We start from the raw sequence: 20083 nt of genomic DNA, 5'->3' as shown, positions 1-20083 counted from the left end.
ATTCTCGCAAGCGAAAATTCCGGCTGCTGTGCTACGAGCTTCGGTTTGACGAAACATGGATCCTACACACAAGCCAAGTCAGTCTAGACTCGACTTTGGAGTTAATGGAAGAAGTTATTAACGGTGAGAGGGACGTTACGAGGAGTCGATAGGATGGAGTTGAAGATTTCCTGCGATTTGCGAATAAAGACGATTGAATCAGTGGCTGTTCCGGTGTGAGGAGACAGGCGAGAGCTTACTTCGAGTTCAGGAAGTACTTCTCGAGTCCTGACTCTCTCGGAAACGACGATCAAGTTCCATCGAAGACGTGCATCGTTCTGCTTGTGACGGTTTTCGTAAAGAGCTAGGATTCGATCTTTCCACTCTTTTGCCTCGAAGTGCCTGTCGAACCAGAGGGACTGAAAGGCCTTGACAATCTTGCTGACTGAAGCTTCGAAATCCTCTGCCGAGAACGGTGCGAGATGCCCCGCTCGAGCGTCGTGATAGATTTTTTCTTCGAGGAGGAGATCGAGCTTGGCACAGTTTCCGAACATCTACCCCTCGAATGAGAAGTCAAGAGACGGGATCTCGTCGAGGAGTAGAAAACCCAAGCTTACCAATCGTTTCGAGTGAGAGATAGGATGTCCTTGCTTTTTACCTTTTCCCTTGACGAAGATGTTGGAGACTTTGAACTCCGAGTTGATCACATCTGCATACTTCGAAGACTCGTTGAAGGTTGCCTGCACGGATCACAGTTTAGCTGCATTTCTAACCAGGCTTGACATGAATGCGAGCGACTTACGAGGAATTCGCCCTTTTCGAATCTGTCAAGGATCAGTTCGAGCGATTTGAGAACATAAGCGAGGTCGAATCCAGCGTCCTCCGAGAGGTGGTTACGGACTGAATCGATCCAACCCTTGATGAGCTCGCCTCGGTTCGAACAAAATCGTTCGATAAGCCTGAGGGTCCACTTGATTCGAGACATGTCGTCGGTCTTGACGGGAACTCCTTTTCCGGAATGCCACGTAGGGCGATTGGCAACGGCTGCTGAATGTCCTCCTCCGACTCTGAAGACAAACCATCGTCCGATCCCTCAACTGGGTCCTCGTGCGGCTTGTCCTCCTCATCCTCCTCGTAATCAGAAGGCGAATCAAACCCAGAGGCGGAAGATGCGACAGAGGCAGGTCGATGGTGATGTGGGTTGATGGTGAACACGTTGTGACGACCGAAGGGAGGAGGAGAGGAAGACCTTCGACGCTTGATCGGACCTGACGAGGGCCCAGCAGAGACAGATCTACTCCTTCCCGTGTGAGGAGGCATCTTACTAGCGGGTTGGTGGTTAGGGAAGAAGGGGAAAAGGCGATCAATGCAGCTGAGTCGGATCACGAAAAACAGAAAAAAAGCGAACCCTGCGCCGGAAGTTCGGTCTCGCCTCCTCAGTTTCGCGACTTACGACTGAGTCTGACAGCGTGTCCCCGCCTTATCCGCTACCCGGACGACAGAGTCCGTTACCTTTGTAACGAGGCGAAGGTAAGAATTTCGATCGGACGGCGAGGGATCCGAGCTCTCTGATTCAGCTATGTTCCTCCTCTTCACCCAAGGCACGAGTTAGACGCAGACGAGTAAGAAACTTTCCAGTAATCAAGCTACGATACGAAACAGAACCAAGGTCCATCGAGAACACAAACTGAGTGCAAAAACCTTAGAAACGACGCGACGCTAAACGGTATTCGAGTCCACCTTCTTGAGCTTCCGCACCGGTATAGCCGACGAGACGAGCGTAACGGTGAGAGATACGGGAAAGAGAGTAACTCGAGGAGGATTCGACGAATCCGGGACCCTGTTTCGAAATTGGAATTTTCAGCGAATTTTCGCTGGCGGAAGAAGGAGGCACGCACGGGTACGGAAACGTTCGGAGGAGTGGTAAGGAGACCGTCCTTATCGCCGTGGACAACACGCTGAGTTAGAGGGAAGCATGAGGAGGATGAGTCAATGATTCGAGAACAAGAGAAAGCGGACAAGACTCACTCTCGCCAACGGAAGCTGTCCACAGCGGACATATTCTCCAGCTACCATCAAGTTCCAACGTACCTTCTGGCAGAAAGACGTGAGACTGACTTTGCCCCAGACACCTTGATTCTCTCCGAACAAGATTACGACCTCCTCGAACCACTTTTCGACATCCCTGCTGAGCCTCCCTTCTTGACGCAGTGCCGCTTCTGTCCCTCCATGAGAATGATACGTCGAGTAGTGATTAGCGATCTTCAACGCGGCTACGCGAACCTCCTTCGATGTGACAAGGTGCGCGTTCCATTGCTCCTCGGCTACATTAGGTAGAAAAGGCTTCTTGATCGCTGGAGACTAGTCAGACGATGGCAAAGAGGCTCAGCACACACGTTTTCGAAGCAAATGCAGGCGAGACTGATAACTTACCGGACGACGTGCAGGGGAGAGCGCATGAAGTTTTCCCTTTCCCGCTACGATGACTCGTTGATAAGCGAAGTCTGGGTTGACAATGCCGTCGAATGTGACCTGAGAGGAGATACGGCGCGTCGCACGGTCAGCGAGACTTAGAGTAGCGGTCGAGAAAAGGAAACGAGCTCAACGAGGTATTCTCCGCTCCTCATTCTCTCCTGCAATATCGCCATGTTCTTCAAGGAAGCCGACCAATCGACGTTCTGGATTCCTACCTCATCCAGGTGAGCTAAGGGCCACCAAGGGCGTTCTCCTCGTATGTCCGCGAACTTGATGTTGGCTTCTACCTCGTTCTTGAAGAGTTTGGCGAGATCGCGGTTCAACGACTCGGCATCCTCATTTTCGTGTTGGTGAGAAGTCGACATTCGCCCGTGACTTAGCCCGGAGAGAATGAAGAATGTGGCAAGGAAGAGAAACAAGAGAGAACAAGGCTCGACGTTCCCTTTCTTACCACGAGGGCTCACGGTTCGCCTCCGCCTCCTCGGTTCAGAACCGGAGCAAGGACCCTTGCAACGAGAAGGGAGTCGAGGAGGCTTGAGCTTTGTACGATCGATCGGCGAACGTATCGCTTTTCCTCTCGAGAGCTGTAGAGATGAGGGCGAAGAGGAACAGTACAACGATAGTGACAGTGAGGAAAGTAGAAGGAAAACGATACAACCGGGAGAAGCGAGAGTAATCTACTTCTTTCCGCCTCTTCCTCCTCGTCCACCCTTTCCCCCCCTCTTGTCCTGCAGACTCGTAACACCGCGTCCACCGGTAAGGTTCTTGATTGCTTTCCTGTCGTTGACCAATCCTTTCGTTTCTTGTCGAGCGTTCGGGGCGTCGTCGGAAACTCGAGTACGCTTGTTTGATGGAGTCGCACCGATCGAAGTGAGGATAGAGAGTGATTTCGAACGTTCCGAGCTCGCAGAGACTTCGTTTGCATCGAACTGCAGGAAGAAAAGATGCGTGAGCGGGGGGATCAGAGGAAACCGCAGAAACAAATTGCGACTCACCTTTCGCTTCACGTTCTTCTCCTTCGACTCGCCCGCCAACTTGTCATCGAATTTACCCACACTCGCCGTACTCTTCTTCGTCGTCTTCAAAGCTCGATCCAATTCCACCTTCTTCTGATCCCGCGCTGAACTCCTCTCCTTCTTCTCTGAAGCTTGAGTAGCAGCGTTCGCGGCCGCTCGTTGCATGTTGCGAAGTCGTTGAGATTCGTTCTTGAGCGAACGAGCTTTACGATCTTGTTTAGCAGATGCGACAGGATCAAAGTTGGGATCTGTCGACAAAAATCTGTCAGTCCTCGCCTTCTGATTCGATTTGAATTACTCAGTGTAAGCTTACCAGCGCCATTCGGTACTTCATGAATCCATTGCTCTTCCTTGTCCTTGTTCTTTCCCTTGTAACCCCATCTCGGTACCCATTCCTGTTTATCCTCATCGTACACCATCCTATCCTTCTTCTCCTTCGGTGCGATTCCTTTCGCCGTCGCGAACGCTTGCCATTTCGTCATCGGTGCCGGTTTCGGTAGAGGTTTCTCTCGAGGTAGACCAGTTGCGATCGCGGGTAAATCGGCTACGACTCCTTCGTCGACGATTCGGGTAGGTTGGTTCCAAATCTCGTTGACTAGGAGTTGAATACCATCTCGTGCGTTACTGATCAATACTTGTTCTTTGTCCTCCCTGTGAGATGGAGGAGATTTAGCGTTTGATCAAAGTTGAGAGAAGAGAGGTCGTAGACTGACTGGTAAGACTCTAAGTCGATCGGGTTGGGGTCGAAGGCTGCTAGTAAACCTAGGTCGAACTCTACGGGTAACTCCTTCTGCACAGAGATCGCTTGTCTGCGAGCAAAGAAAGTTTCCGGAAGATGAGATTTTTTCAGCACTCGTTCTCGCTCTCTGTGAGGCTTTTGGGAGGTTAGATGAACTCACTGTTTGGCTGAAGATTGCTCGAGGATCTCTGAGACGTCCATCGTTGATGTGGTGAGTGGTGGTGAAATGTAAGCCAGAGCTTTTCAAGAATCGAAATCAATTGCTTTCGGATTAGAATGCTTCCAATTTCCCTTTGAACTCTACCTTTCCGCACTCCCACTACAACTTGTCCAGCAAAGAACTCAACTACCCCAGGAACCACAGACAACCTCTCGGAAGGCCTGCTCCCACTCCCTCTCTTTTCACTTTCGACTCACGCGTCGCTTCGCGCTCTCCCTACCTCTCTCTCTCGAAACCGAAGGCCACAGATGGCGAAACACCGCGGATACGCATCAGACGAGCAAGAATCCGAAGAGGAAGATGAATCACTCAGGTCGGAGAACGAAGGGGAATTAGAAGATGGCGATGAAGACGGGTTCGAATCGAGGCCCATGACGGCTCAAGAACGGTCAGTGACCATGTAAATACCAACCCATTGGATCGCATAGCCGCTGACACGAAGAATTGTAGGAAACGAGCGGCTTTACATCCTCCGATTTCTTCGATTTGTTCCGCTCTTGGAGGGTTCGAAGAGTTCCTCGATGAGCAGGGTCAGGTATACACGGCGTATAGTCTAGGTGATCAAGTTGTCGGTACGTCTCTCGCTCGTCAACTCCGCGCTGTAACATTCCCCGAAGCTGATTCTCGACTCGCGCCTTCTCAGGTTGTTTGAAGGATCTGAAGAGGTTTTGGAGAATGGACGAAAAGGACGACGATAGGACAGTCGCGAGGATCTTTCACGAAGTCGGAGTACTCAAGAACGACTTGTTACCGATTCTTTCGACGACGCTCGGAACTGGTGCGAGAGGAGATCGAATCGCTCTTGCTTGCGGTATGCCACTTCTCTCTCTCCCACTAGAGCCCGCGAACTATACTGACGATCTGACGAGACCCGGCGGATAGTCGAATTGATCGGAGCGATGACCTGGCCGATCAACGTCGCGGAAGAATTACGAGACGCCCAAATCCTCGGAGAGCTCAAACAATCGATCGATTACACGACCCTCACGAACGCTCAACTGTCCTACAAGTCGGCGATCTTGCGAACGGGAGCTTTGAGACAGATGATGAAGATTTTGGCGAATAGTTTGGAGAAAAGTCGAAGGTGAGGTTTCTCAAGTAGCTCTCTCGCACGCTACTTGCGGAAGAGCTCATGAGCCTCTCACATCTTTGTGATAACAGGGAACGTACGCAGAAAGATGAGAATGTCATCTCGTTGGTACTGCACACGTTCAGGAATTTGGCGGCGATTCAAGATCGAGTCACAAGTTCAACTTCCGCTGATGCGATTGAACAATCTTCCTTACAAGTCAGTCTTCCCGGAACTTCTCAAAGTCACGAGATAGCCTTGCTGACGGTTTGAACTGAGCAGTCTGAATTGATCGTTCAACTCGAATCGGAAAACATTCTCCAATTACTTCTCGCGATGGCAGCTCAAGCCGATTCGACAGATTACGCACCTTGGAACATGGTCGTCTTGGATATCCTACATCTCGTGTTCCGAGGAGTCAAACCTGACGAACTTATGGTTCCCGTGCAAAAAGTCAGCGCAAAGAACCTTCAGTCTTTACCTTCACTTTCGACTGACTGTATGATTCTTGCAATGACAGATCGAAGGGAATAGGTTGAGAGACATGTTGGATCTCGAAGCTCGACAGACGAACGATCTTTTCGGATTGAAAGGGTCGAGGCATTCGAGATTCGGAACGACGATCGCAGTCAAATCTGGAGTGAGTCGGAAGCTTTCGCTTTGACCCCGTCTGATTGCTCCCAATTGATTCCTCTCGTTGTTGATAGGACGGGAAGAAGTACATCTTGCACAAACAGTCGACCTTGGCGGAAGGACCGGAACGAACTATGGACAAGGTCAAGAAGACTCGAGCGAAGAAAGTTCGACAAGAAGTAAGGCAGGACTCAATCAGCATATTGATCAGTGACTGATGAGGTTGTCGAGCAGGATGATCTCGCACCTCCAGCGAAACTGCGACCGGATGCGATCAAAGTTTTGTACGAAACTTCGAAATTCTTCCTCGAATCCGCTTTCAACCGTGAGTGACGGGTTCAGCGAATGTCAAAGCCCACGAGATTGACTGATATTTGCGTTTCCCATTCTCCACATAGCTTTCTTCGCATCAATCTTACGCGACATTCGAATGGAACGCTTGAAAGTGCGAGAATCCGACACGATTCGATTCCTCTTCCTCGTTCGATTCTTCCTCGAGTTCTTTCTCCTCGTCTACCACGAAGAAGAGGAACGAGGTATCTCTCACCTGAGTGATGAAGGTCACGATTTCGGATTGATCGCTGAAATGACGGAACCTCAGGCGATTGGATTCGTAACTCAGCGAATGAAGAAGGGGTTGGAGGAAAAGGTAGGTTTTGTTTCCTACGTGAGTTCTGCGGTACTGCCATGGACTGATGAGTGTCGTTGCATGACCTAGCCTCCCCTTTGGACGGAACTTCACGCTGGAATCGATTGTTTCAACCAAATGGTGACTCCTTCTTCTCTCACTCCTCTCTCCCCAGATACTGTCTCTGACGATCGAAAGTCGCTCTAGCTCCTCATCATCGAAGCTCTTCAAACCTCCGGTCTTCCCGATCATGTCGACGTCGCGGAAATCTTGCAGAACAAGCTTTACTACGAAGCCGAAACTCTCGATATGGTGCTCACTGTCCTGGTCAAATACACAAATCAATCTTACAAGTGAGTTTGGGTTCCGTTCACTCTCCGTGTTCACCCCCAACCTCATCCTCGACGAATAAACAGATATCTCGATTCCGTCATTACTCTTTCGTACACCTTGTTGAGGATGTTGGAGAAATACTCGAAATCCAAGGCGTACATGTACGTCAGGAAGAAGAAGGCAGGTCGAGCCGCGAAGAAAAAGAAGGGTGCGTCGAATCCTCAGTCTGTTCTGATCCTGCTCACTCGGGACTGACTGAGAATTTCGACGTGTAGCAAAAGATGGAGGAGACGAGAACGCTGAAGATGGATTGGGATTGGGAGAGGATGAGGAAGAAGAGGAAATCGCGAGAGGAACGATTTCTTTCGGAGATCACGCTTTCGAGTTCGAAAAGTTTGAGCAAGTGAGTCGTCGTTCTGTCTCGTACTCAACTCGTCCTCGATGCAGTATAACTGAACTCGGTGTTCACAGCGTTTCGCCGACGAAGCCGTTCTATCGACCTGCATGATCTACCTCGAATCTTACAAGACGTTCAAATCCCCCGAACAAATGAAGAGGATCGTTGCTCTCATGCATCGTCAGGCGATCAAAGCGAAGTCTGAGGGACTCTTCTACAAGGTGAGTCAATCACTGTCGCCTCTTGAGCCAATCATGATACGAGTTGAGCAATGAACTGATCGCTTTCCTTTTCCCGCCCAGCCTACTGTTCTCGAACTATTCAAACGTATCCTCGATGACTCGAACGTTGCGAATGCTCGTCAAGGACCAAACGTCGATCTACGCAAACTTATCGAATACATCCTGAAGAAGTTCTTCAAAGCCGTTCAAGAACATCCTCTGCTTCTTCTCGAGGTTCGTCTCTACCCCGTCCGGCATTCCTCGACGGCTGACAGACCAGGGACTGACACGTTGTGACTGCCCGCAGTGCTTCTATCCGAAAACGAAGACTCAACTCGGCAAGATGCGCCTTGGCGAAACTGATCCTTACGCTTCGAGCGACGACGATACGCCACTGTACCGAGTACGTTCCAAGCTTTTCTCTGTGTGGCAAAGGTTCCCGTGGACTAACCCTTCATTCGGTTTGATTCAGGCCAAGAAGCTTGGAGAAGTCGAAGTCGAACCGGGATTCTCTCACACGCAACAGGTTGGTATCGCCATCACCTGTTTGGTCGACTCCGGCCGGCTGCCCCTCATCGAGGTCCTCAAAGAAGTGAGTCGATCTTCCTAACGATTCTCCTCGAGATGCCCGTCTGACCTTTTCGGCTTGTCTTTCTTAGCAACTCCGTCTCGCTTCGTCTGCTCGAACCGAAGTCGTGCTCACGACCGACGGTATTCCCGCCGAGATCGATCCGCTCGACGATTCGACTTCGGACGAAGCTTTGCGCGCTCAGGCAGCTCAACTCAAGGGTCCCTCGGAGGCTGCGATCGCCCTCTTCACGCCTCACAATGTCGATTTTGGGGAGGACCCCGAGACGAAAGAAGCCGCTTCGTCGGATCCTCACTACAAGCTTTTGATGAGGTTGTTAGGCTGGGAGAGCGAAGAAGGTGAGTCATCGCTTCTCTACTCTCGCTTGACGTCAGACGACTGACTCTCTTCTTCGAATCAGCTCCCGAATCTGCTGGTTTCGTCTGGTCTATTCCCGCACCGCTCCCACCTTCGAAACTCGATAGCGACCTGAAAATCATCGACGACTTCCTCCTCGACCCGATCGATCCACAGAACGGCAAATCCGCTTCCGATCTCCTTCGCAAGCAACGCAAGAAGCCTGTTCGAAGGAAACGACGCATCGCGAGCGAAGACGAGATCGAGTTGGGAGAAGATGGAGAACCTGTTCCGAAGCCGAAGAAGAAGAGACAGAAGAAACGAGAGGAGGAGGAAGCGGCTTACAAGAGTGCTCAATTCGTACGTATCCCTCCTCCTCTGCTAGCCCGTGTGCTGCGTTCGGAGACTGATCATTGATCTCGAACGATAGATTGAGGATTCGGACGACGATGAAGAAGCCGATGCGAGATTCTTCGCCGCTGAAGCTGCACTTCGTGATCAACTCGCCGCCGGCGCTGTCTCTGTCCATCTCGACGCTGGTACGAAGAAGAAAAAGGCAGCATCCGCGAGTCAAAGCAAGAAATCCCGCAAGCCTTCATCCGACTCTTCCGAGGAGGACGAGCCAACGCAGTCAACCTCGAAACGGAAATCTTCGTCTTCTACTACGGCGAAGAAATCGAAGAAGAAGGACCAAGCCACGAACGCTCGAGGACGGAAGAAGGCGAAGAAGACCCAATTCAACGCCGAGTTAGTCAGTGATGTCGAGAGTGAAGGAGACGATGCGATGATGGAGAAACTTCGTGGTGCTGTCGCTCCTACTTCTGCCGACGATCGACCCGCGACGAGTTCACCTTCAACTTCGACGACTTCTTCTCGTAAACGAGCTGCCTCGATCACTTCAGCTTCTTCCGCTACGATGGCCGCGACGACGGATGGAATCGAACCAGAAGAGGAGGAAGAAGAAGCGGTCGGGGTATCACAAGCGAAGAAGAGGAGGGTCATCTTGGACAGTGACGAAGAGGACTGATTTCGCAGGGTTGTTTCTTTTCTTCACTTCGTTTTCCTTTTTTATGTTGCTGCTATTATCTGAGATTGCCCCTACCGTATAACGTTGTCTCGTCCTCAGGGTTCCAGAGAGATTGACGGACGTTGCTCGCCGGGAACTCAGACTTTGTTCGCGACGTCGTGATAGTCGCTCACGATCGAACTCCCTTCACATCGGGAGTTTGAGCGATTCCGCACAGCCTGGGGAGGAGACGAGAACGGAGCTAGCGCGAATCGACTGCGCTGCAAGGAAGCAACTTGAAGTCAAAGCTCCAAAACGACTCCTCGCGAAAGGCAACTCTGAGTCCTGCTCTTTTGCCCCGGACTCGTTACCTCGAGCTTCTGGTCTCGTTGAGAGCTACTGTGAGTCGCAGAAATAACATACACCCAAGCGGAAAGGTCTTGAAGAAAGGGAAGAGGCTTGCGAACAAGCCTTCCCTCGCTCATTCACTTCGATTCATTCCGACCTCGCGCCTATCAAACACGACACCTTCGATCGACTCTATAGCGGTATCGACAGCGCCTGAACGCGAGCAAGACAACCCCACGTCGTCTTCATCTCCGTCTCTCAACTCTCGATCAATCAAGTCGTCTTCACGCGCCCGGCTACCTCAGGACTACGACTCGACCACAAAGGATGAAGTCCGGAGCAACGATTGCGGCGATCTTGCCTCTCCTCGCTGTATTCGCTCGAGCCCACGGGGATCATGCAGAAATCGATGAGAACAGCGATTACACGTACGCAGAGATGCATATGGCGCAAGAGGTGAGCTCTCCAGACTCCATGACACGATTGAGCGGCAGCTGACGCGCTTGAGTTGGGTTGAATAGCACCACATGGACTCGTTTAACATTCAAGCCTTCTTCCACCTTCATGATCTCAACCGGTAAGACTGTCTCGGTCTCTGAACCCACACGAGGAAGCTGACTTGACGAAGGCATGGTTTTGTAGCGACGGAGTACTCGACCGCAACGAATTGGAATCAGTTTACGGAGTTCACCACGAGAAACGCAAGAAGGGAGCGAAATCTCTCGAAGTACACACCGAACAAGCGAAGGAGATCGTTACGAAAGTACTCGAGAAGTTGGACGAAAACGGAGATGGGGTTTTGACGATGAGGGAGTTTGTCGCGGGAGGAGTTGGAGGTTTACCAAATTTCAAGGGAGTAGAGCATTTGGGACACCACTACGGTGAGGGATCGTTCTTCCGACTTCTAGCATAGGTGGAGGCTGACCTTGTCGCGAATTCCGATATACCCACAGATGCCGAGGGAGAGTATTTCTTGCAGTTCGTTGCCAATTCCTCGTCTCTCGTCAGTTCAGGATTCATACTAACGTCCCTGCTCACAGTCACGAGGAGCAATTTCACAATACACCCGAAACTCAGCGAGAAGAGGACTACATCCACCCTGAAGGTAAGTGGTTTCCGTTCTTCTGAAGCGAGAACAAGCGAACTTATCGCAGTTTCACCCCGCTCTCTCTAGACATCGAACACTTCATGTCTCACGAACAAATCGAAGCTGAAGAAGAAGAGAAAGTGGCAGTCTTCACCGGCGAAGAACCCGACATTCCTTCAGACGAACGAGTCACAGCAGAAGAAGTTCAACAACACATTTTCAACGAGCTCAACGGACTCTCCGACGAGCCCACCGAAGTCGAAAAGGAGAGTCAGCGAGAGTTGGACGAGCATGTCGGAGCTGCTGGAGGAGGAGGAGGAGGAGGAGCATCGAAAGTTGAGAAATCCTGGACGAGCGTTCATGCGAAAGACGACGAAGCGACGATTTCGGCGGAAGAACAAGCGAGGAGGGATCGAGCAGAGTTTGCGAGACAACAAGCTGCCAAGTTTGGGAAAGATGTCAAGGAGGCGAGTCGGAGGGGAGAATGGGGAACCGGAGAATCTGCTTTCGAACGACCACGAGACGCAGCTGATCGCTTGAGGAAGAACATCCCCTATAAATACAAGGTACGCTATCTCTCCGTATGGTCGACGCTTTGACTGTGCTGAGTCTTTGTCTACAGGTGAAGAAGTCGTGGTGGGGAGAGTTTTGAAGGGATCAATTTTCGTAAGTTACATTCTCTCCGTTTTACTCGAAATCTAAAACTACGACTTATCGCTCTATTCCTTTGTCAGTATGACCTCTGGTATCTGTATCTATGCAACTGGTTCTCCTTCCACCCACTCTGGTCTCGAGCGCGGTTCGCGTGGCGCAAAGACGGCTCGAGCGGAGTTGGCCGATGGAGATCGAGACTCGAAAAGAGAAAACTCGGATCTCTTCTTCTTCTTCTACCTCACACTTCTCTCTCCAATGTCAGCCTCGTCGTCCCGTAGGGGAAGTATCGTGGTCGTTCAATCCGGACCAAACTCTCGCCAGTCGTCTCGACCTGCCTCCCGCCCGATCTCAGCAGCGCCCTCTCCAGCAACATCGCGACCGAACACGAGCAATGGCCGCAGTGACCTCAGCCTCGTGCCTGCTACGTCCCACCTTTTCGGGCCCTACCGTGGCTTCCACTTGGACGACGCATCGATACTCACGCGCGGAGGTGAAAGCCCTCATGTAACATGGCACGAATGGCAGGAATACCTCGGGGCCGTCGACAATATCGCCAATTTACTCAGTGACGAAGGTGCCTTGATCGATTCGTGGCGAAGGAGCGTCATCGACCCTTTCAGGACTCACTGGGAAAACTTCGACCGCACAACTCGCCTCCAAATTCGAATTCGCTTAAGGGACGCATTCAATTCCATACATAGACATTTCGGGAGTCTGGTATACTACCGTCCCATCACTCTCTCGGGCTTTGTTGTCAGCGATTGAACACAGGCTTCGGCTTTGACTTGAGTATTGACCGTCGTTGGCTGACCGATCTTGATCTAGCCCCCTTTCGAGGCGCTCATTTATGACCTCGATCTCGAGCCGACGCTTACGGGACAGCATCGATACGAGGCCGAACAAGATTCAATCTTTCAGCAAGAAGTCGCAAGTGCTCCTTTTTCTATTTTGGCTTCTCCGTTCAGCAATCTGACCCAAAGTCTCGCACAGTCTCAGTATATCCTTCATCAGGCGAAGCATAGCGCCTCAAGCATCGTAGGAGGACACGGAAATAATTCTGGCCACATTCTCCTCCCAGTCCCTCTCGGACTCCTGATATCCGCCTATCAGGATGCTTGCAAGCAAGCACCATCGGAAGGGATTCAATACGAGCGAATCTACGACACTTTCGCGAACGTTTGGGATCAATGTACTCCGTACGAACAGCATTTGGCCGTCGCCATTTTTCAAGTCATGATTCGAACGCTCAAACGGGTCGTCGAATCGAATAGCGTGCCGGCGGAGCTTTTCTATCTCTGGGTTGTAAGTCTTTCCCCTTGTCGTCTGAGTTCGATGGTCTCCGTCCTTCACACTGATCCCGTCCTGTTTGACAGATTCCGCTCGAGGCAGCGTGCGAAGCCCTCGGAATCGATAATTCCGACTCCCTTCATTCCTCTCGTGCTTCCTCGCAGTCCCGCTCCCACTCGCTTTCCCACGGTGGACTTTCGTTGTCGAATCGCAAACGTTCTATCTACTTCTCTGCTTAGTTCCCATCAAATCCCTTCTTTGTCTCTGTGTCTCTATCTATGCAAAACTCCCCTCCTTTCACCTTCATTCGAAAGCATTCGTCGAGTCGTACAGAGTTTACAGAACAGAGAGAAACCATAAGCTCTCATCTTCCCCTACTATCCCTGCCCAAAATGCCCGCCCCTCCCGCTTTCTCATGCAACTCTTCCATCCCTTCCACGACCGTTCTCTCAAAACCTAGCACCGATCTGAACCCTCTTCTCAACCTCGAATGTCCCGCTAGCGAATGAGCCACCTTCACGTTCTTCTCGTTTCCTTCTCTCGGGATCGCATGGAAAACGGTCGGAGCTTCTTCGATGAGTCTCGGTGAATCGAGCGGAGGCGACGGATTCGAGATCGGTAGCGGAGAAGGAATTGGAACGGAGGGTTGAACCGGCCAAGAGGCTTTACATTCCTGTTCGAATGGAGTCAAGGGGAGGAATAATTCGTGATTCGAGATTTCGAGCAAGGGTCGAATGTCGGATGGAACGTCGAGGGGTGATTGTTCGAGGAGGGATTCGTGGAAATGTTGGAATGAAGTGTCGTCCGTACCGTGGGGGAGATGTCGAGGCGAATGATGGAGCGATTCGCCGAGTCCGCTAAAACGGAGAGAAATCGACGATGAGCTCGACGAAACAAAGAGATGTAGGGAGGGACTCACGCGTGAGGTTTATGAGAACTCCAAGGTGCACTTGCGTGCTTCGACAAGTCCTTGATGTAGTCGAGATTGAGGGACAAGTCTGATTGAACGTGACTGATGAGCCAATCGAGGCTCAAGTTCGCGATCTCGTGATCGACTGTACCTCCTCCTACGTCCGAATGCGAGCCGGGGAACCAGCACTGGAGTAGTTCTTGCCCTTCCACCTTTCCCTCGTGTCGCAAGATGACTGGAACGTAAGAGGGTCGATCTTCCGAGATCGCAAGCGCTTGAAAAGCTTTCGCAATTTCAGGTTCGAGGTCCGAGTCGGATAGGGAGAACGGGTTGTGGATCGGTAAGAGGTCGTGTTCAGGCGATAAGGTGTGGAAATGGAACAAAGGAACCGTTTCGAAGAGTCCGAGAACTTGGACGAGGAATCCTCCTTTCCTAGCTTGAATTTGTTCTAATCTTCGATGTTTGATAGCGTCGGATTCGAGGAGAGTGTAGAGTTCGTCGTGTTGTCTTCGACCCCATTTCGATTCAAGGTCTCGTTTGCCGCAGAGGAGTGTGTAAATCTTCGGAAAGAGAGGGAGAGTTGTGGTTGGATCGAGAAGACCGACGTGGCAGATCAGAGAGGAGAGTAGTCGAGCGAGATAGGCTCCTCGTGAGAACCCGTAGAGGTGAATCTACGGTTTGGAAAAGCGTCAGAATGGCTTCGAAAGGAAAGTGCTGTTCGAGAAGGACTGACCTCGTCCCCGGTTTCGTAGTTTGAACAAATCCAGTAGTACGCTTCCCTCACTTTCTCCAGCAGTCCAGCCCCGAATGCGCCCTGTCGTCGGAAGATCAAGCGTCAGCGATGGAATCGCAGCTTTCGAAGAGAAAGAAGAGAACTTACCGATACGACACCCATGATCATTTCTTCCCCCGTTCCAGGTCCCGGTATATACAACTTGATCTGTTCGATTGGTGGAGAAGTACGAGTATCTTGGCGACTGATCGCGGTACAAAGTCGAGAGATGTTCGTTAAGCGTTCTGGATCTTGTTGGAATACGGCCGATTGCCACGTTCCATCGCAGCATACGATTAGTCTACGCATAGTGGTTGTGGTGAAAGGCGGGAGGGTCGGAGAGCGGAGCAGAGAGGGGACGAGCGACGAGAGAGACGAGGTCAGAGCGACAAGTCCGGCAAGACACCGCGGAGCAGCAGGGAACGAGGCAGAGATAACGAGCACATCGGACCTGTCTCCTGAACTAGAAGGTACGGAATCGGAGTGAATGGAACGGAGACAAGCTTCAGGAAGATCGCGAAGTTTGATGAAGATTTCCTTTCGTTCATTCACCTCGATCTCTGATCAGAACGTACGCCCAACATGGTCGAAGGACCTAGTTCTTCCAACTTCAGCGCAGCCCTATCCGTCTGGAAAGGTGAGTTCCATCCGCTCATTCGACTGATGTAAACGGGTTCCAAGTGTTCACACTCACCTCGTCCCTCTCTCGTGCAACAGAGGTCAACCTCCATGAATTACAACGTACACTAGATGCACAAGGGCTCGAGATTGTCGAGAACCAAAAAGAGAACGTGGTTGGGAGGAAGAAACTCGCTGAACAAACTAGAGGTGATCCCCCATCTCTCCTCTCTCTACTGCTCTTACTGGAAGCTGACACGTGATGGGTCATGTAGAGTTCAAGAAAGTACCCGAAGAAGAGAAAGGACCAGCCTTCAAGACTCTGTTGAAAGGTTCGACTTCCTTTTCTCCCCACTAAGAGATCCGATCCTCTCTCCAACTCGCTAATGACTCCTTGCGTTGATCACTAGCGTATCAATCCGAGATTGATAACCTCACCCGTCGATCGAAAGTGGCCGAAAGCGCATTCTTGAGCGTTTACAAATTACTCGCAGAGGCTCCGGATCCTTATCCTCTTCTAGATGCTGCTGTCGTATGTCCTTCTCCCTCATACTCTTCAGCTCAAGAAATACAACTGATGGTATTCGCGAGGGAGTAGGATCAAACTGCGAAAGCTTCAGAAGCGAAAATGTTGGAATCTGAAATCTCGAGACAAAAAGATGAAATCTCTTCGCTCAAACAACAACTTGGAGAGTCTCAATCGATCGAGAGGGAACGGAAGAAGTTGGCGGACAAGGTGGATAAACTGGAGACCAAGGTGAGCTCTCCCTCGCTCCATCCTTCCGAGAGTTGAATCTGATCTTGGGCGTGGTTTGACTGGCAGATGGAGGATATGATTCAAGATAAAGTCGGAGCGAAAGAAGCTGAGTTACATGCAGCTTACGACGAGAGACTGAGGAACTACGATGAAAGGTGCGTCAAGGATCGTCGAAACTTTTCTCAAAACAGTCAATGATACGTCGTTCGTATTGTCCACAGGGAGAAAGATCTACAACGTCAAGTGACCGTCGCACGCTCCCAACTTCGAGAGCTCCGAACAACTGCAGACACTTCTCAAGCTCGACTGCTCGATAATTCTCAGAGACAAGGTAGTTTTTCCTCTATGTTCACTCTCTGCACTGTTCCTAATTGACTGACGAGTGTGTCATCCTCCGACGCTGCATTAGATCAAGAAACGATGGCACGTCTAGCCGAAGCCGATCTCGTCACTCAAGATTTGGAGCGAGCGAACAGTCGAGTTGCCGAAGTCGAAAGGAGGAACGAGAAACTACGAGCGGAAATCGAGGCCGTTCGATCCGGAAGTGATAGTACTGCTCGGTACGTAGTACAAACCTTTTCCTTCTCCTCTCCTCTCACCCGATAGTCACAGCTGAAGGCTGAAGAGTGATTTTGCGTGAAACAAAACAAAACAGAGTCGAGGCACTCGAATCCCAAATCACGGACCTCGAAACCGAAGCTTCTCGATTGATCCGATCCCTCGACGCACAGAAGGAGTTACTAGAGACTGAGAGAGCTGAATCTTCGAGACGAATCGAAGCACTGGAGAAGGATCAAGTGGAGAAAGATCGAGAGATTGAGAGTTGTCGAGAACGATTGAAGAACTTCGCGGATTACGATGAACTGAGAAGGGAGTTGGAGATCATGAAAGTGAGTCTTCCTCCCGTATTGTCATCCTACTGGAACGAGCGGAACTCATCGAGACGGTTCATTGTGATCTAGTTTGTCGAATTTGCGGGAATGAATCTTGATGAAGTAGTTGGAGAAGCAGGGGATTCAGTAGCGGATCCCGTTACGATGCCGGATCCAAACGCGGACAAGACGAATCAACAAAGAGGGAAACCGTTGGAGAATTTGTTGATGGCGAAGAATCGGAAATTACAGGATGAATTGACCGCTATCAGAGTACGGTTTTCTCCCTATCGTATCTCTACTCTCCTATCCTCGAAGGAGCCGGTGTTGATGATATTATTACGACAGGTCGCGCACGATGAACTCGCGATTGGACATCAATCGATTCAACACGATTTCGAAAACCTCTCTTCCCGATTCGAGGAGCAACGAGCGCTTAACGATCGACTCGAGAACGATCTACTCCGGATTAACGAGTCGAAGAATCCTGCATCGGCTACTGTCGCGGCAAGGGAAGATCCGCTCGCGAGTCTCCAATTCGGGAAAAAGGTCGGTTGTCTCTCTCTTTTAGTCACGTGTTGCCTTCGAGCTGACTAGAAGAAGCCTGCGACTGCGCATAGACAACGCAAGAAGCTTCCACTCCTCCTGCTGCTCAACCTTTCCAGAGTTCAGCCGAAACTTCGATTCTACCAATCATTACTTCTCAGCGAGATCGATTCCGTCAACGAAACAGTGAACTCGAAGAAGTAACTCATCACCGTCTCTATTCCCTCTCTCTAGCTTCACTGACTCCGCTATCTCGTTTTGTTCGTCAGGAGTTGCGTCGTCAATTCAATACGATTTCCGAACTTCGATCCGAGTTGAAATCTCTCCAAACCGACAACCTGAAACTGTACGAAAAAGTTCGATACCTTCAATCGTACCGAGATGACGCTTCGGGGATGGCTACGAGACAACAAGCTGGGTTCTCGAACGTCGTGAGAGGGGATGAGGAGTTGGGGAAATATCAGAACAAGTATGAGGAGAGTATGAATCCTTTCGAGGCGTTCAAAGGGAGTGTGAGTCTCACCTCCCTCCTTCTCTATACGGTCTTTACCGCGCAAAGAAGGTAGACTGACTGGCGGGAGGACTGACAGGAACGAGGAAGAGCTCATCATCGCCTGAACGTACTCGAAAAGATTCTTCTTTCGCTCTCGACGATCGTCCTCTCGAATCGAATCACTCGGACATTGTTCGTCTTGTATGCGGTAGGGATGCACGTGTTGGTGTTTTCAAAGATGTATGCCTGGACAACGAGACCGGAAGGAGCGATAGCGGGAGGAGCTGGGAGAATAGAAGGAGGTGCTTGAGGGGATTCTCGGTTTTTCTGTGTTGAGATCACCACTTCGTTACATGCGAATATACTATACGGTTACAGTAGGGATAACTCAGTGAGCTGTTCTGCAGAGCGAGAGATGCGAAGAGACGCGGTTTTCGAAAAAGTTTGGACGCGAAGAGGGGAGATGACGTCGACGATTCTGCCCTTCTCTCTTCTCCTCTTCTTTCTCTCACTCCACCACTCACGATGACCACTACTCGCTCTCAAGAACACAAAGACGACAAGTCGACTACCACTGCAGCAGCTACAGGGGACAAGCGTGAAGCGTCAGGCGAACACGAAGATCACTCGAAGAAGAGGGTTAAAAAGGTCGTCGTTCAGAAGGAACAGGACAAGGAGGGAGGAGGCGAAGGTAAAGGAGAACCTAAACAACAGAAGTTGACTACGGAAGGTGGAGCAGGAGGGGAGGAGAAAGAGAAGAAATCGGAGGAGGTCCCGACTCAGGAAAAACAGGACAGTTCGACGACGGCGCAAGAGGACAAGGATGACGGGAAAGAGGAGAAGAATCTTACGGCGAGGGAACAAGGAGAGAAGGATCAAGGGAAGAACGCTGAACCGGGAGAGGAACCTGATCTCTCGCACGTTGCGAAAGAAGATTACGAACGAAAACATGGTCAGTCTGTCTTTACTGTCTGCGCCTCAATCGGCTACTGATAGAAGACAATCTTTGACAGGAACTCTCGAGACTGGTCATGTCTACTTCCTCTTCCGGCCCAAAGTTGAAGTATCGGAGGCTCATTCCCTGGACGACATCTCGAAATTCCACCTCCTCCTCGTCCCTCACCACTCTAAACTCCACCGCCTCATCGCGATCGGCAAGAAAGTTCTACCCGATCACGAGCAATCGAGTCGACCTTTGTGGGGAGAAGTCCTCAACGTCGGAGAAGACATGAAATCGCTCAAGAAGAACCTCGGTGCTTACACGTACGAAACGAAAACCCTTGGAACTCGTCATCAACCTGGAGCGAGAGTCGCCGCTTCAGGTGCTTACGTCCTTCACGCTACCGAGAACTACCCGAAAGATTCTGCGAACGCGAGTGCGGTTTGGAAAACGGACTTCGCGTACGAGGTTGCAGTACCTCACGAGATGGGAGAAGTTCAAGAAGCACTTCACATCCATCCTGAGGGAGTGTTTGCCATTCAAGTGAGTTGCTCTCTCGCTTTCTCATTCCGAGTAAGAAGCCAAAGCTCACTCTGTTTCTCTTCCTCGATAGGTCAAAAACCCCGAAGCACCGAGCAACAACCCTGCCGTTCCAAACCAAGACCCTTCGAAACACCCTCAATTCCCCGATTCGCTCAAATCTCTCTTCAAAACTCGCTACATCCCTGCCGACCCTCCTGCTCTCCTCGATTACCCCGGTACAGAGTTGCTCCTCCTCCCTTCGAAACACAAGGTTTCGGAAGCGATCGGGGACAACGCGGAGAAGGAATTGGAAGCGGAGGAGAAAGAATTGGAGAGCGATATTGGGAAACAGGAAAATGGGAACGAGGCGAAAAAGGCGTTGAAGGAGATGGGGTTGGAAGGTCTGATCGAAGGGAAAGCTCTCGAAGGTCATTGGGAGTAAGTGGTGAAAAGTCATCAGGAGGGATAAGATGAAAACGCTTGACATCAAGAAAAATCGCCAAATTGCGGGTCTATGTTTTTCGTAATTTCGACCCTCGTACTCTTTTCGTTAGTTTCTGTCTGTTCGTTGTACCTACTTTGTTTCGGCTCGTTCTTATGTTGCCCCTGATGCCGTCGAGAGAACGCTTCCGTACA

The 20083-nt window shown here is 50.9% G+C and overlaps 8 protein-coding genes across 8 annotated transcripts; 4 read left to right on the top strand and 4 right to left on the bottom strand.

Annotated features, from left to right (window-relative positions):
• Positions 1-101: 101 nt before the first annotated feature.
• JCM6883_005033 (uncharacterized protein) lies at positions 102-1299 on the bottom strand (the record flags this gene model as incomplete). The annotated part of the gene is made up of 5 exons (XM_076631592.1): positions 102-170; positions 240-533; positions 597-719; positions 782-987; positions 1059-1299. The coding sequence occupies 5 exons, from the start codon at positions 1297-1299 to the stop codon at positions 102-104; spliced, it is 933 nt and encodes a 310-aa protein (XP_076488409.1).
• Positions 1300-1681: 382 nt separating this feature from the next.
• Positions 1682-2819, bottom strand: JCM6883_005032 (uncharacterized protein; the record flags this gene model as incomplete). Its single annotated transcript, XM_076631591.1, has 6 exons — positions 1682-1819; positions 1878-1937; positions 2008-2022; positions 2098-2340; positions 2413-2511; positions 2586-2819. The coding sequence occupies 6 exons, from the start codon at positions 2817-2819 to the stop codon at positions 1682-1684; spliced, it is 789 nt and encodes a 262-aa protein (XP_076488408.1).
• A 312-nt stretch (positions 2820-3131) lies between these two features.
• RRS1 (ribosome biogenesis protein RRS1) lies at positions 3132-4410 on the bottom strand (the record flags this gene model as incomplete). The annotated part of the gene is made up of 5 exons (XM_076631590.1): positions 3132-3383; positions 3450-3718; positions 3784-4121; positions 4184-4279; positions 4370-4410. The coding sequence occupies 5 exons, from the start codon at positions 4408-4410 to the stop codon at positions 3132-3134; spliced, it is 996 nt and encodes a 331-aa protein (XP_076488407.1).
• Positions 4411-4677: 267 nt separating this feature from the next.
• TOF1 (Tof1p) lies at positions 4678-9662 on the top strand (the record flags this gene model as incomplete). The annotated part of the gene is made up of 21 exons (XM_076631589.1): positions 4678-4817; positions 4880-5001; positions 5073-5240; positions 5312-5513; positions 5591-5717; positions 5781-5951; positions 6019-6138; positions 6206-6310; positions 6366-6456; positions 6530-6780; positions 6850-6900; positions 6967-7112; positions 7176-7300; positions 7368-7495; positions 7564-7710; positions 7792-7944; positions 8018-8113; positions 8183-8302; positions 8370-8637; positions 8700-8995; positions 9066-9662. 21 exons carry the CDS (start codon positions 4678-4680, stop codon positions 9660-9662), a joined length of 3624 nt encoding a protein of 1207 aa, XP_076488406.1.
• Positions 9663-10316: 654 nt separating this feature from the next.
• Positions 10317-13256, top strand: SSP120 (nucleobindin SSP120; the record flags this gene model as incomplete). Its single annotated transcript, XM_076631588.1, has 8 exons — positions 10317-10445; positions 10511-10566; positions 10632-10870; positions 10943-10967; positions 11030-11094; positions 11164-11642; positions 12556-13032; positions 13104-13256. The coding sequence occupies 8 exons, from the start codon at positions 10317-10319 to the stop codon at positions 13254-13256; spliced, it is 1623 nt and encodes a 540-aa protein (XP_076488405.1).
• Positions 13257-13381: 125 nt separating this feature from the next.
• Positions 13382-15008, bottom strand: JCM6883_005028 (T6SS phospholipase effector Tle1-like catalytic domain-containing protein; the record flags this gene model as incomplete). Its single annotated transcript, XM_076631587.1, has 4 exons — positions 13382-13874; positions 13937-14598; positions 14661-14741; positions 14808-15008. 4 exons carry the CDS (start codon positions 15006-15008, stop codon positions 13382-13384), a joined length of 1437 nt encoding a protein of 478 aa, XP_076488404.1.
• A 273-nt stretch (positions 15009-15281) lies between these two features.
• JCM6883_005027 (uncharacterized protein) lies at positions 15282-18295 on the top strand (the record flags this gene model as incomplete). Its single annotated transcript, XM_076631586.1, has 14 exons — positions 15282-15336; positions 15417-15527; positions 15593-15649; positions 15728-15849; positions 15916-16074; positions 16141-16229; positions 16296-16405; positions 16484-16634; positions 16730-16964; positions 17037-17219; positions 17295-17495; positions 17567-17692; positions 17762-18004; positions 18083-18295. The coding sequence occupies 14 exons, from the start codon at positions 15282-15284 to the stop codon at positions 18293-18295; spliced, it is 2055 nt and encodes a 684-aa protein (XP_076488403.1).
• Positions 18296-18510: 215 nt separating this feature from the next.
• JCM6883_005026 (uncharacterized protein) lies at positions 18511-19889 on the top strand (the record flags this gene model as incomplete). The annotated part of the gene is made up of 3 exons (XM_076631585.1): positions 18511-18937; positions 18999-19468; positions 19539-19889. 3 exons carry the CDS (start codon positions 18511-18513, stop codon positions 19887-19889), a joined length of 1248 nt encoding a protein of 415 aa, XP_076488402.1.
• Between the last annotated feature and the right edge of the window lie 194 nt (positions 19890-20083).

The sequence above is a fragment of the Sporobolomyces salmoneus genome (assembly GCF_050403485.1).
Source record: "Sporobolomyces salmoneus JCM6883 DNA, S_salmoneus_JCM6883_v1_ctg18, whole genome shotgun sequence".
Lineage (NCBI taxonomy): Eukaryota > Fungi > Basidiomycota > Microbotryomycetes > Sporidiobolales > Sporidiobolaceae > Sporobolomyces > Sporobolomyces salmoneus.
The sequence above is the reverse complement of the archived record's forward strand: the minus strand, read 5'-3'. Positions and strand labels throughout refer to the sequence as shown.